Source organism: Macrobrachium rosenbergii, chromosome 41, assembly GCF_040412425.1.
Source record: "Macrobrachium rosenbergii isolate ZJJX-2024 chromosome 41, ASM4041242v1, whole genome shotgun sequence".
Lineage (NCBI taxonomy): Eukaryota > Metazoa > Arthropoda > Malacostraca > Decapoda > Palaemonidae > Macrobrachium > Macrobrachium rosenbergii.
In genome coordinates, this window is record NC_089781.1 from 37,366,250 (window position 1) to 37,381,140 (window position 14,891).

Genomic DNA, 14,891 nt, shown 5'->3' on the forward strand with positions numbered 1-14,891 from the left:
ACGTTTTGAATCAGTAGCTTTTTGTCATTCCAAACAGAATTGTATAGTGCAGACTTTTATATTTTAACCATATGGTAATTTCTTTTCACAGAGCGCCTACTCATGCTGGAGGTTTATTTGCAATAAACAGAGAGTACTTTCTCAGTCTTGGTGCCTATGATCCTGGACTTCTAGTGTGGGGAGGAGAGAACTTTGAGTTATCATTCAAGGTAGTACAGTATAGTAGTTGATCAATTGATACAAGTTATTACCCTTTTGAGTGGTGTTATTCATACATTGTGAAGGACTAAGTTGTATGCTTTTTGTGTGAAGAAGAATGTGTTTCATGGCAAATGCCTTCAAGTAAGCCTAGAAGGATAAACCAAGCTGTTAACAAAACAACCTGTTTCAAGGATATACAAGAGGTAAAAATGTTAACCCTTAAACGCCGAGCCTCTATTTACAAAAACGTCTCCCGTATGCCGGCGTTCGGTGAGTTAGCGCCAAAGCGGAAAAAAATTTTTTCAAAAATCACAGCACGCTTAGTTTTTAAGATTAAGAGTTCATTTTTGGCTCTTTTTTTTGTCATTGCCTGAAGTTTAGTATGCAACCATCAGAAATGAAAAAAAATATCATCATATATAAATATTGAAATATATGACAGCGCAAAAAAAATTTTTCATATATAATTTTATACAAATCGCGCTGTGAGCAAAATGGTTAAAGCTAACTGGTTATTTTGTTTTTCTTTATATTGTACACTAAATTGCGATGATTTTGGTATATAACAAATTGTAAAACGATCAAAGCAACACAGAGAAAATATTATCACAAAATGATGCATGAATTAAACGTAGCAGCGGACGTAAAAAATGTTTTTTTCAAAAGTTCACCATAAATCGAAATATTGTGCTAGACACTTCCCGTTTGTTGAAAAATGAAGCTAATTGATTGAATATTACTAGACTGTAAGTGTTTTAGCTTACAATTGCAGTTTTCGACCATTTCAGTCGAGTTAAAGTTGACCGAAAGTCGAAGTTTTTCTATTTATCGTTATTTATATGAAAATATTTCAAAACTGATAAAAGCTACAACCATGAGTTATTTTCTGTGGTATTGTACACGAAATTGCGCACATTTTCATATATAAAACTTTATGTAACGACTAATATAAAACGGTGCAAATATTACGACAACGTGATGAAAGAATTTCTGAGATGTTCGGCCAAGTTACCGCGCAGACGTAAGGAAAATGTTTTTTTCAAAAATTCACTATAAATCGAAATATTGTGCTAGAGACTTCCAATTGGTTGCAAAATGAAGGTAAATGATTGAATATTACTAGAATGTAAGAGTTTTAGCTTACAATTGCGTTTTTTTACCGTTTCGGTCGAGTTAAAGTTGACCGAAGGTTGAAATTTTGGCAGTTATCGTGATTTATGTGAAAATATTTCAAAACTGATAAAAGCTACAACCATGAGCTATTTTCTATTGTATTCTACATGAAATTGCGCACATTTTCATATATAAAAGTTTATGTAACAACTAATGTAAAATGATGCAAACATTACGAAAATGTGATGAAAGAATTTCTGAGATGTTCGGCCGAGTTACCGCGTGCAGACGTAAGGAAAAAAATTTTTTTTTTTTTTTCAGAAATTCACCATAAATCAAAATATTGTGCTAGAGACTTCCCATTTGTTGAAAAATGAAGCTAATTGATTGAATATTACTAGAATGTAAGAGTTTTAGCTTATAATTGCGTTTTTTTACCATTTCGGTCAAGTTAAAGTTGACCAAAGGTTGAAATTTTGGCAGTTATCGTGATTTATATGAAAATATTTCAAAACTGATCAAAGCTACAACCATGAGTTATTTTCTGTTGTATTCTACATGAACTTGCGCACATTTCCACATATAAAACTTTATGTAACGACTAATATAAAACGGTGGAAACATTACGACAACATGACGAAAGAATTTCTGGCGCGGACGTAAGGAAAAAGTTTTTTCAAATATTCACCATAAATCGAAATATTGTGCTAGAGACTTCCAATTGGTTGCAAAATGAAGGTAAATGATTGAATATTACTAGAATGTAAGAGTTTTAGCTTACAATTGCGTTTTTTGACCATTTCGGTCGAGTCAAATTTGACCGAAGGTCGAAATTTTGGCAGTTATCGTGGTTTATATGAAAATATTTCCAAACTGATAAAAGCTACAACCATGGGTTGTATTTTGCTGTATTTTACATGAAATTGCGCACTTTTCATATATAAAACCTTATGTAACGGCTAATATAGAACAGTGCAAAAATTACGACAAAATAACGAAAGAATTTCTGAAATTTTCGGCCGAGTTACCGCGCGGGCGTAAGAAAAAAGTTTTTCTCAAAAATTCACCATAAATCGAAATATTGTGCTAGAGACTTCCAATTTGTTGCAAAATGAAGGTACATGATTGAATATTACTAGAATGTAAGAGTTTTAGCTCACAATTACATTTTTTTACCATTTTGGTTGAGTCAAAGTTGACCGAAGGTTGAAATTTTTTGTAGTCGACGTACGGTACGTCCACTTGGCACCCAACAGACAATTTTAGTCGACGTATGATACGTCCAGTAGGCGTTTAAGGGTTAATCTCTTGTCTTGGAGGAACAGTTCACTTTAGTTCTGTTGCTCACCACCATAACCAGATCTGCTTAATTCTAGCAAAGGTTTCATTCAGCTCATTTCTGTGTCCCTCTTAGCTGGCACTTTTATCATTACCTGTAGTGGTATTTTCAGGATTCTTTCTTTTGGAGTGTGTGTCAATCATCTCAAATTACTTATTTGATGAATATAGAATGCTCGTAATGCGTTAGATCTTAGCCAGGTTTCATTTGCAATATACTGTTTTGGTAATTAATATAACACATTGAAGTATTTTATTGTTTTTTTTTTTTTTTTGTAGTCTTCTCTGAACTTGAACAAATGTAAAGTAGGGTTTTAATTAGGAAATAAATAGAACAAATCATTTGGACCAAAAGCACCACAGGAGTAAAAAAGCTCACAAATCAAGCAACATAGCTGAATTGATTGCTTTTAGTTTGTATACTTAAGGTAAAGTTTTAGTGCACCTGGACAAGAATACTTCCATGTGTCCTTTATTTTCTCTGCTGAGATTACCTTCTACAGTGATTTTATGACCTGTCACATACTTTGATACCTGCTAGTGACCTGGGGATTGATGAGGCCTTGAAATAGGGTCATGTAATTGTTGATAAACCATTCAAAGAATTTTTTCTAATATAATACCCTCTGATATCAGAATATAAGAAATGTAATTAAAGATGGCTCTTATTTAAAAGTATATATATGGGACAAGTGTGTGTTATGGCCTGGTTGTTTAATATCTTGTGCATGTTGTAATAGGATTAGTTTTCAGAGGAGTTAAACATTGAAGGGGTAGACTGTTAGGGGGTGGTTTAGTGTTGTAGATGAAAAAATTTTTTATTATACATGCCTAGTTAGATTGATCATGTAGAGAAGATGAATGAAAGTAGATTGATATCATTTGATATGAGATTTGAGGTCTAGGGCTTGAAGAATAACTCATGGTTGATATAACAAGAATGTTAGGAAGGGTATAGTATTCAGGATAATATCCAGGAGTTGCAGTCTTGTTTTTAAGGCAGGAACTGGTGGTTTAGTAGAAATAAGTAATAATGTCAAGTTGATTAGGATTTTAATAAGGTTTGATTTTGGAGGAATTGAAGTATTTCTTAGTAGACTTTTGAGCCTCAGTTCATGTTAGTTGAAAGTTGGACAGTTTATTATTTTTGGAAGTGTTCCACTTCCATGAAGTAGTATAAATTACTTCTGTTAGTTGGTTGGCTGCCTGTTGATTCTGTTGCATCCATTCCTGAAGGTGTACAATCTTCACAGCCTGGTTGACTAAGCTAAGAAGATTGTAGTGCCTTGAGGACTGGACACAGTATTGTTATTATTATTGTTATTGATGACTGTGATGATAATATTTTCATTATATTTATTTCCATTGATTATTTTTTCCTCTTTATTTTGACAGATATGGCAGTGTGGTGGCAGTATAGAATGGGTACCTTGCTCTCGTGTAGGTCATGTTTATCGAGGCTTCATGCCTTATAATTTTGGTAAGCTTGCAGAAAAGAAGAAGGGACCTTTGATTACCATCAACTATAAAAGAGTAATTGAAACCTGGTTTGATGATAAGTACAAAGAGTACTTTTACACAAGAGAACCATTAGCAAGGTAAAAGTTTAAAACTTTTTTTTTTTTCAAAGCTTTTATTGAGATTTATGTATAGCAGGAGGCATGTTTAAAAATTGTACAGTTGTGTATTGTAAGTTCATACAAAGCCCAAACCATTACTAAATTTTACAGCTGGTCTTTTTTGTGGTCTTTACAGATCAGAATGTGTCCTGAATAGCAAGTTACTTTCTGATCAGTGCCCATTAGTATGAATATAATTATGAATATTCATATCTCAGTTTGACATAGTTTTGTTATGGTTTGCTTTTTGTTTCCTCACTTTATTCCTCTTTTGTTGAAGGTATTTTTCCTCCTACTCTATTCCTGTCTGCCCTTTACTTACCCTTTGTTTAATTTACTCTGTTCTCACCTAGAATTTACCATATAGCGGAGAGAGATTACAATAATTCCTTAAAGAGGAAAAAATGAAGTCAATACTAAGCCTCATCTGTGATGGACTAAATTGACATCATCTGTCTTTGGGTCAGGCCCATCTACCATTCCACCACTACTAACAGACAATGGTAGATTGATTACTGGTCCTAAAGAAAAGGCTGAGCTGCTTCCTTGAGCTTTTGAAGCTAAGCAGTCAGCTGAGGATGTCCTTCTCCCTGATACTTGTCATCCTGAATCTGTTCTTACAAAATTTGCATTTTGCTCTAGGAGTGTTATGAAAATTCTTGATGATCGTGATAGGAAGAAGATCCTGATGGTTTTTCCCTTTGCTTTTAAAAGGTTTCTAGTGTGTTGTCTCCCAAGATTAGTAGATTCTATAGATTTTTAGGTCAACATAGTGTCTTTTAGGATGAGCACAAGGTTAGTAATACAGTGCTTGTTCTAAAGAATGGCATATCTGCAGACTACAGTAACTACAGGCTAATTCCTGTTCTCCCTGTGCTCTCCAAAGTTGCATAAAAACTTATTTTTAAGCTACTGTATAAGTACTGTATGTGGAATCTAAAGGATTGTTAGCTTACAGTATTCATGTAGGAAGCAGTTCGGTACCTGTGATGCTATTGTAAATTTAACATGCCATTTGCAAGAGAACTTTGAGAAAAGGTTTTGAGTGTAGAGTAATTCAAATAGATTATAGTGCTGCTTTCAATTTAGTATATCAAAAGGCACTTATTTATAAACATGAGAATCTTGGAGTGGATGGATATGTTTTAGGTTTACTTCAAGATATCTTTACAGATAGGCAGCTTTGAGTTGCTGTTGATGGGATCTTTAGCGAACCAAGACCCTATTGAGTTCCACAGGACAGTGTTCTTGGTCCACTGTTATTTTGAGTGTATACAGGTGATGTGGTTGTAGGTCTGGAAAACAAGATTGTTCATTACGGTACTATGGGTGTAGTAAAGTCTCCACTTAGGAGAAATGGAGCTGTCCTTAGTTTCAGTTGTGACATGGAGTGAATTAGTGGTGTTGTAGTCAGTGGGGTATGAGGTTGAACTCCAGTAAAACAAAAATGCTGTTGATTAGCAGATGTCGTACAGAATATCCACCCCATCCTCCCCTCCAAGTCGATGGGACTCTGCTGAATGAGTCTGAGTCTGAACTATTCATGGTGTAACTTTTGAGTAGCATCTTACTTTTGAGAAACATCTAATAAGTGTCAACAAGTGCTGCATAAAAGTTAGGTATTGTAATGTGAGGCCTCATATATTTATAACAGTGATAAAATCAGTGCAATCTGTTTTAGGTCATTTGTCCTTCCTTTACTAGAATACAGTTCTCTGATGTGGATGTCTGCTTCTGCCAAAGATTTATCCCTGTTAGATAGTGGTTCATGGTGGTAGGCTTCTTTTTCCCAATATTAGTAGTTATGACTAGGACCATCGATGGATGGTCTCTTGTTTGCATTGATGGTCTCTTGTTTGTCAATTTTTCATAAGTTGTATTTTAACAGAGATCTTTCACATCACAGGTGATCCCTGAACCCTTTTTCTGCCGAGAGCAACCAGGTTTGCTGAAAAAAACCAATATGCAGTAAATGTGCCTTGCTGTCAAACTTTTCGGTTCCAGAGGTCCTTGATTCCTCACACCTTTGGAATGCTCCTTGTATTTTAATAAATTACTCACGTTTTTCATATAAGTAACTTACCAAGTAATTACATAGCTATATTTCCCACTAATGCAGCAGCTAAAATTTGAAGTTCGCAGCAGCAATTCTATTGTTTTGTGTAGATGACTACCCCGCCCACTATCGGGGAACAATAGGAACAACAAAACAGAGGAGCTTACTTCTTTTCTGCCAGCTTTAGACATAACATGTAATGTTTTTGGCACCTTTGTTTGGAGTTTTTCATTGCTTTTTTCACAGGATTTGGTGATGTACTCTTTGTTCTGGTAGCTTTTCAGCTGAGCTTAGGTAATTTATGAGTCCCTTATGTTACCTATGATGTCAGATTCAAGCTCCTCCAGTATTAGATATTGTAGGGTGGGTCACAAGACCCACATGACTGAGGTTATGTACAATAGTCATAAAATATGTGCTAAGTGTAGAGAGCAAGAGTGCTCAGAGGATCTTACGTCTTAGGATTGTAAAGGATGGGATGAACAACTGTGGAAGGTTTTGAAATCTCATTTGGAGAAATTAGGCAGGGATAGGAAGAGGAAGGCGGCTTCTAGAGCCGAGAGTAGGGCTCATAGTTTTAAACTTGTTATTATTCTTTCTGTTAATAATCCCACCCCCAACAGCAGTAACATTCCTTTTTCTCCAGGTTTAGCCTTATCCTCCATCCTTAGTCTTCCTAATATTTTGCCATCAACTCCTTTACCCAGCCCTCATGCTTAAGAACTCGATGCCATTGCCAGCCTCAAGATTAAGTTTGACCACAAATTGGAACTTGTGGTCAATACAGCGTCAAAGTTAGGCAAGTCCCTTATGGTCCTAATGGATCAAATGCATAGTGTTGTGCAGAGCCAGTGCAAGTGGAGGAGGTGGCTGTTCATCCTGGTGATTCTCCCAGACGAAGGTCCTGTCACACTCCCCTGAACCTGGGAGGAAACATACCGGAGGTCCAAAGGAGGTTGGTGAGGTTTGCCCACAGACAGTCACCTTCTGTCTGATTCTGTGGCTTGTGTTTCAGATAGCCATTGGAAAGGCGTCTCTCTCAGTGCTCATCAGTTGTCATCCCCAACAAGAGGCGTTCTTGGTGCTTTAAGGACAAATCCTGTCCTCTCAAAAGATGTCACGCCAGTCACACTTCTCCCATTCCCGTGAAGCTTACTAGAAAGCCATCGCTCAGCCCTCAGCCAGGTTGCAGTGAGTGGCGCAGCCCAGAATCGTCACCCAAGCATGCCCATTCAGAATGCCAGTTTTTGGCGCCCAAGCACCCTTCTGCTAGGAAATGATCTTCATTTTCGTCCAGGCGCCCATACGAGCACCCAGTGTATTCTCCTGAGCGTCACTCAGTGTTATCTGTCACTGAGTGCCTGACTCTGACTCCCGAGTGCCCAATACCTGCCTCTGCCAGCTCGGCGCCAACTGTTAAGCACCCAGCACCAACCAAGCGCCTGTCTTCTTCACCTGCACCCATCACAGGGGATCTGTCTTTTGCCCATATAAAGCAACAGTTAGCAGATGTTCTGGGCCTGCTGAAGAAGACACCTTCTGTACAGAAGCCTTCCCGAGACGTATCTTTGTCTCCAGTCTCTTCTGCAGAGGAGGAAGTAGTTCAAGAACCAACTTCCTCGGCATATGCTTCTCTTTTGAGGTATTTCTTAGCAACTTTTCCATTGCATTTCCAGCCATCCACTCCAGTTTCTCCTGCCTTTACCTTCCTTATGAAGAATCAGGTAGACTCTCTCTTCTGCCCAAGATGGTTCTTTCTTCCTTTGTGAGGAAAGCCTTGAAGGAAGTTGAGGATTGGCTCGCTATGAAGAGAGAGCAAGGGAAGGCAGCTTTTGCTTTTTCTCCAGCGAGACTCACTGCATGAAGACACTTGTCATATGCTACGGAAGAAACTCCATCCTTGGGAGGTGCTGTCTCATCCCAAGGTGACTTCTCTGGACTGATCGACTCAGCTCGTTGATCTGCCTTCTCATTAGCTAAGGTTTTCTTTGACTCCTCGGAGCTGGATCATCTAGTCAAGCACATGTTCAAAGTCCTCAGGGTGTTTAGTTTCATCAACTGGACGATCAGGGCCCTTGCCTGGAAGATAGAGGACTACTATGTGTTGGCAACAGACCTGTCAGCAGGTTGGCTCACTGTTTTGTCATGCGCTGGTAAAGCCATTTGAGATGGCTCCTCAGAGCTTGTAGCCCTCTTTTCCTTTGGAGTCCTGAAGAAAAGGGAGTTGTGATCCTCCTTCACCAGGAAGGGAGTGACTTTGGTTCAGAAGTTGGCATTGTTATTTTCTCCCTTGGACAAGCATTACCTGTTTCTGTAATCGGCTGTGAAGGAGATTGCCACTGATATGCAGAAGAAATTGACTCAGGCTCTTTTGGCCCAGTCGTCCAAGTGCCTAAAGAGTCTTCTGCTTTTGCTGTGAAATCTGTCTCTCCTCTGCAATAGCAGCCCTTTTGTGGAGGCAGACAGGGTTTCTCCACCAAACCCCATTCCAGAGTACAAGTCACCACTAGGTCTGTCAAGAAGACAGCCAAACCTTCTTCTAAGAAATGACTCATCTACCCTTCATGCACCTGTAGGAGCCAGACTCCTCCTTTTCTGGGAAAAATGGAGTACCAGAGGTGCAGAGCCTTGGGCAGTCAAAGTTCTCAAGGAGGGCTACTCTATTCCATTCAAGGAATACCCTCCTCGCAAGTCTTCACCAATCACATTGACGGCATACTCAGAGGGCTCCAACAGGTGTGCAGCTCTAGCGGAGGAAGTGGCATCTCTTCTCATGAAAAGGGCCATAGAAGTAGTAGAAGACCACACTACCAAAGGCTTTTACAATCACCTGCTCGTAGTCCCTAAGCCATCGGGGGTGGTTGGAGACCCATACTTTATGTCAGCGCTTTGAACTTCTTTGTACAGGAGACGAAGTTCAAAAGTGGAGACAAATCAGTCGGTGCTATCATCCATTCAACTAAGTGACTGGATGATGACCCTGGATTTTCAGGACGCTTATTTCCATATCCCAATTCATCCGGAGTCCAGGAAATATCTAAGATTTGTCTTCAAGGGCAGTGTCTTCCAATTTCAGGCACTATTTTTCGGTCTCTCCATGGCCCCTCAGGTATTTACACGAGATCTTGCACCCCTCGCGAAGTGGCTACATTTTCTAGGTATCAATGTATGCCTTTACCTGGGCGATTGGCTTCTCCATTCACTGTCGCATGAACAGTGCATGAAGGATCTTCAGACAACCCTCTTACTTGAACAGGAACTAGGATTATTGATGAACTTAGAGAAATCACTGATGACTCAGACTCAGGAAATCGGTGGATGAGTCTATTGGGAATCTTCATGAGGTCCACACCGGAATGCTGATCTGGCAGAAATTAGGGAGACTACACATGAGACCTCTGCAGTTCTTCCTGAGGGCAGACTGGAACAGGAGGAAGCAACCAGACTCGGTGACATTCCCCATAACTTTGGAGACCAAATCGGACCTGCTGTGGTGGACATCCGAAAGCAGACTTTTAGAGGGAAGTCTCAACCCCTTGTGAACCTCAACCTCTTCTATGCAGGTGCCTTGGATCAAGGCTGGGGAGCCCTTCTGGACAACTTAAAGCTTCCGGCACATGGTCTCCAGAACAACAGAATCTGCACATAAACTTCAAAGAGCTGACTGCCATTCATGTGGGCCTGATGCAGTTTGTAAAAGCAGTCATAGACAAGACCCGTGGTGGTGCACTCCGACAACACCATGACTCTATCATATAGAAAGAAACAAGGAGGAACTCACTCCTCCTCCCTTTGAGAGGCAGCGAAGGACCTGCTCATTTTTGCAGATCAGAATTGGGTCAAGATTGTCACCAGGTTCATCCAAGGGACGATGAACATCTTAGCAGACAGACTAAGTCGGAAAGGACACGTTCTTCCAACAGAGTGGACTCGGAACGCTGCGGTTTGCAACAGACTATGGAAGTTGTGGGGCAAGCCATTGGTGGACCTGTTCACAACATCGAAGAACCATCATCTTCCTTTCTTCTGTTTGCCGGTTGCAGATCCTCAGGCTGGGCGACAGACGCCATGTGATAAACCGGTCGAACTTAGACCTCTACACCTTCCCTCATGGTGAGAGAGGTACTCAGCAAGTTCCTATCCCATTGCGATGTGACAATGACCCTGATAGCTCCATTTTGGCCACTCAAGGAATGGTTCCTGGGCCTTCTAAGACTTCTTGTGGATTTTCCCAGACTGCTCCCACAAGATCCATGTTTACCCAGACAGCCCTAACTTTGGAAATTCCATCAAGGACTATCTGCCCTAGCAGACTGTCTGGAGACATGTCAGAGTGAAAGGATTTTCAAGGAAAGCTGCGGAAGCTATTGCTGGATGTAGACATCAATCTTCCAGCCGAGTCCACCAGTCAAAGTGGGCTGTCTTCCTTAGGTGGTGTAGCAGCCGCAACATTTCTCCTGCTAAAACCACTGCATCTGCCATCAAAGCCTGTTCAGCAATGTTGGGGTCTGTTTTAAAGTACAAGGGACTAGACTTGACCTCTAACCAAGACTTTAGCGACCTTGTCAAGTCTTTTGAGAATTCCAAAAAAACCCGTAAGTTAACTTCAGGCCATTAGCAAGTGTATTGGTTTTGCTCAGGGAGACGCAGTTTGTACCTTTACGCTTGGTTTCCTGGCCAAGAATGAGACACCATCTGACCCCTGGCTGCGCTCATTCTCGATTAAAAGTCTGATGGACATTCTTGGACCTGAAGAGGAGGAAAGGGTCCTTTGCCTGGTTAGAGTGCTTAGATACTACTTAGACAGAGCCAAGAGGATCCAAGACCCTGCCAATAATCTTTGGTGTTCCGTAAGAATTCCTTCGCGACCTCTCTAAAAATGCATTGTCCTTTTTCCTCAGGAGTCTTGTTACGGAGGCACACTCACAAATACAAAAGGATGTCCTGCTTACCTTTAAAGTGAGAGCACACAAAATCAGGGCTGTCTCCACTTTGTAGGCTTTCAGGCACAACACTTTGTAGGTTTTCAGGCACAGTATGTCACATTCAGCTATCTTCCAGCCAACTTACTGGAAGTGCAACTCCATTTTTGCTACCCATTATTTGAAGGAAATAGAAACGTTTTTCGAAAATTCTATGATGTTGAGTTCATTTTGGGGAGCCTGGGGTTACTACTTGTGGCAATTCCACTAAGTCACTATGGGTCAAGAAGAGCATCGACCGGAGGCAGTAATCAGCTGCAGCAGCTCTCCTAGCAGGTAAGGAAACAACAAGCATTTTATCAATGTTAACAGAGTTATGTTTCAAATTCATCTTCTTACCTAACTGTTTTTGGAGCAGAATATATCCCTATACATTGGACCCCCAATATTCGCGGGGGTTAGCTACCACAGCCACCCGCGAATACCAAAAATCTGTGATATATTGGAACCCCTTTAAAATACAGTAACCAGTGAATATTTTTCAACAAAAAAATCTGCAAATTACCAAATTTTCTGCAGTATATTGAAAAATGCATTCCACAGAAAAATCTGCAATTGCTGGGGTCCTCCTATCAGTGTGGGATTCAGCTATGTAATTACTTGCTAAGTTACTTACATGAAAATGGTATTTTTGTGATATATACTTACCAAGGAATTACAGATCAGAGCCCTCCCTCCTCCCCACTCATGAACATAAAGCATAAAAGAAGTAAGCTCCTCTGTTTGGTTGTTCCTATTGCTCCCTGATAGTGGGTGGGGTAGTCAACTACACAAAAACAATAGAATCGCTACCATGAAATTCAAATTTTAGCTGCTGCGCGAGTAGGAAAGTATAGCTATGTAACTACTTGGTAAGTGCAGTATATATATGAAATTTAATTTTATCATGAAAATACCATTTTATCCATTAATATATTAATTTTTTATTTTGCTTTTTTCTTTTTTTAATAAGTGATCTCTTCTTTTTGTTTCCCATTACCTTCTGTTACTTCCTTGTAATGAGCACCATATTCTTTGGAAGCTTGAATTTCAATTCATTGGCCCCTGCGGGCTTGTTCCTTATGAATAGGGTTCATCGTCTGAATAATAATAATAATAACAACAACAACAATAATAATAATAATAATAATAATAATAATAATAATAATAATAATAATTGATAATAATAATAATAGTAATTCAGTTTATCCATCCAGTTGTGAATTTTTACCTGGCAGTAGAGTAAAAGCTTACCTGGTGGTGTGGTTAACTTATATTTTTTAACAATATACCTTATATCCCTTCGGTGGAGGCGGTACCAGAATGGTTCAACCTTTCAGTCTCTCAGCAGATGCAAGTAGTACCCATTTATAGCAGGGTGGACAGGTGGTAATATTACAGTGCCTTTTATTAACCCAGTTAGGATATTTTTGCTCACATATTTCCTCTCAGTAGGAGTGTATATCCTTGGATGTTTCCTGTGTCTTGTAATTGTGGTCATAGTGAAGGTTTGTTACAGGCTGTCAATATCTCTAACTTTGGGCCAACCCTATGATTTGGTTAAACAGGCTTATGATTATTGTTTATAATCCATCTGCTTTATTTGTAAACACACCATCTGGTTTGGGTTTTTGTTCTGCTATATGTATCTCATACTCAGCTGAAGTTTATAAGAGCTGTTTCATTGGAAGTTTTTCTGGAGTTTTTATGTACTTATGTCAGTCTGGCATGAAATTTTCACAATTTTTAGTTTTCCAAGAACCACAGGATCAATTTAACCCAGACTTGGCATAAAACATCTTTGGTAATGAGGATTCTAGTTTATTCAGACTTGTTCCAGCTGGTGATTGGTGAGAATCAGTGGAATTAGGGTGGAATCATTAAAAAATTTTTATTGCTTCTGGGCCTGAAATTAAAAAATCCGATAAAGCATCTTTATGTAGTGTATTTTAAGTTCGTTCAAATCATGGTCCTGAAGCCCAATTGGGTTGTCAAAGTAGAGGTCCAGGTTTTACATAGGATTATGTAGGACAAATTTTTAAAAATCATCATCTTATAAACAAGAGCAATACATTTCATGTAGCAGAGACCCAAACCGAGTCCTTCCAGAACATTCTACCCCTGTGACCATTCCCTTTCCACCCCTGCCCAGCACATCCTGTTCTCATGAAAAGACCAACCAGATGAGGAAGTGAAGCAACTAAAATCCCTACAACATCTGTGAAAGGTATGGCCCTTGTTCCTCCTTAATGTGGGACCACCTTGACATGATGAGGGGGCTCTTGATCCCCAGGAATTTGTTCCCAGGTTTGAGTCCAAGAGTCTCATATATTATTACACTTTTCTTTGGCCTAATTTTGTGGAATTTTCCACTTTTGCTAAAATTTACTGGGCCTGTTAAACAGGAAAAGGTATCATAGCTGGGATTGGGTTTATATCCGAAGCTAAACAGTGAGAACCGTGGTAGGATCATTACCTACCTGATAATTTTCGGACCCGAGAGATATCAGATTGATATCTCGGGCGGAACTATTCTGCGGGGCTGGGCCATGGATTCCAGGGGGGGAACTGGCTCTGAGGATAGGACTCTCGGCACTCTCTCCAGTTTGCCCATAATACGATTAGGGTGGGGATGATTGTATTCTTGTAATACTCTCAGTCGTAGCAAGCAGGTTCGTCGTACACTTGGGCCACTCTAATCGTATTGTGCCAATCGTATTGTGGAAGAATAAACCCCAAGAAAGGGTAATGATATCTTTTTAAAGTTTTCAGGTTATTTTTTTTTCCTGTTCGATCTTTATGAATAGTAACAATAAAGAGTCGAGTACCCCTGGGCCCTCTGATGGTATATACTGTTTTGGCACAGATGACGACCTCTGCACCCACCTTGGAGATTGAAAATTCTCCAAATGTTGATGACCCATGTGAGAAAAAGGATATCCCTGTAAAAAAAGGACCTGGCATTGTTACAATGGAACCATTCTCCTTTGAGCCAGATGTTTCTGTGCCTGCGTTCCCATCAAAAAAAGGAACAAAAAATAGTTGAAACTTTTTAACTATGGGCCCTTGGAGCCTAAAAGAATAAACAAAAGAATATATAGACCTGATTCAACCTTGGTTCACTTTGATTTCCTTTTTGGAGAATCAAACTGGTCAAGGTATTTAAATTTACAAGCTGACTAAATTATATTCCTTATTAAAATTGGAAAATTACTCGTTGAACCGATGCCCATCACAAGATATGAGCATAAGACAAATTAAAACAATGGAATGTTGAAATAACAACCAGAAGCCAGTCAGAAAATTATCAAAACATTGAAAACATAGAGAACATAAAAATAAGTGTTACAAGGCATGATACCATGAACAGTGTACAAGGCACAGTGATATTACCAAATCTAGAAGAAGGAACACAAAACAAATCAGTGTTTCTAGATTCATCACAGAAAAGATACAACAATGTTGAAGACTGCGAACTATATGAGGTCCTAAGCAGGAAAGACAAAAATAAATCTATCAAAATAGAAAAATAAAGTTCAGTGGCCAAACCTTGCTCTTGAAAATTAAAATACTGGGATTAAACAGGGAACTAATACCTGAAGT

General features: G+C 39.3%; 1 protein-coding gene across 6 annotated transcripts in view; it reads left to right on the forward strand.

The window, feature by feature from the left end:
* The window catches only part of Pgant7 (N-acetylgalactosaminyltransferase 7), a 184,764-nt gene that overhangs the window by 101,811 nt on the left and 68,062 nt on the right, over positions 1–14,891 (forward strand). For all 6 annotated transcript variants that reach the window (XM_067084256.1, XM_067084254.1, XM_067084257.1 and 3 more), the window contains exons 7-8: positions 92–209; positions 4,048–4,250. In XM_067084256.1, the coding sequence (XP_066940357.1) occupies positions 92–209; positions 4,048–4,250 (321 nt within the window). The remainder of the gene's footprint in view (positions 1–91; positions 210–4,047; positions 4,251–14,891) is intronic.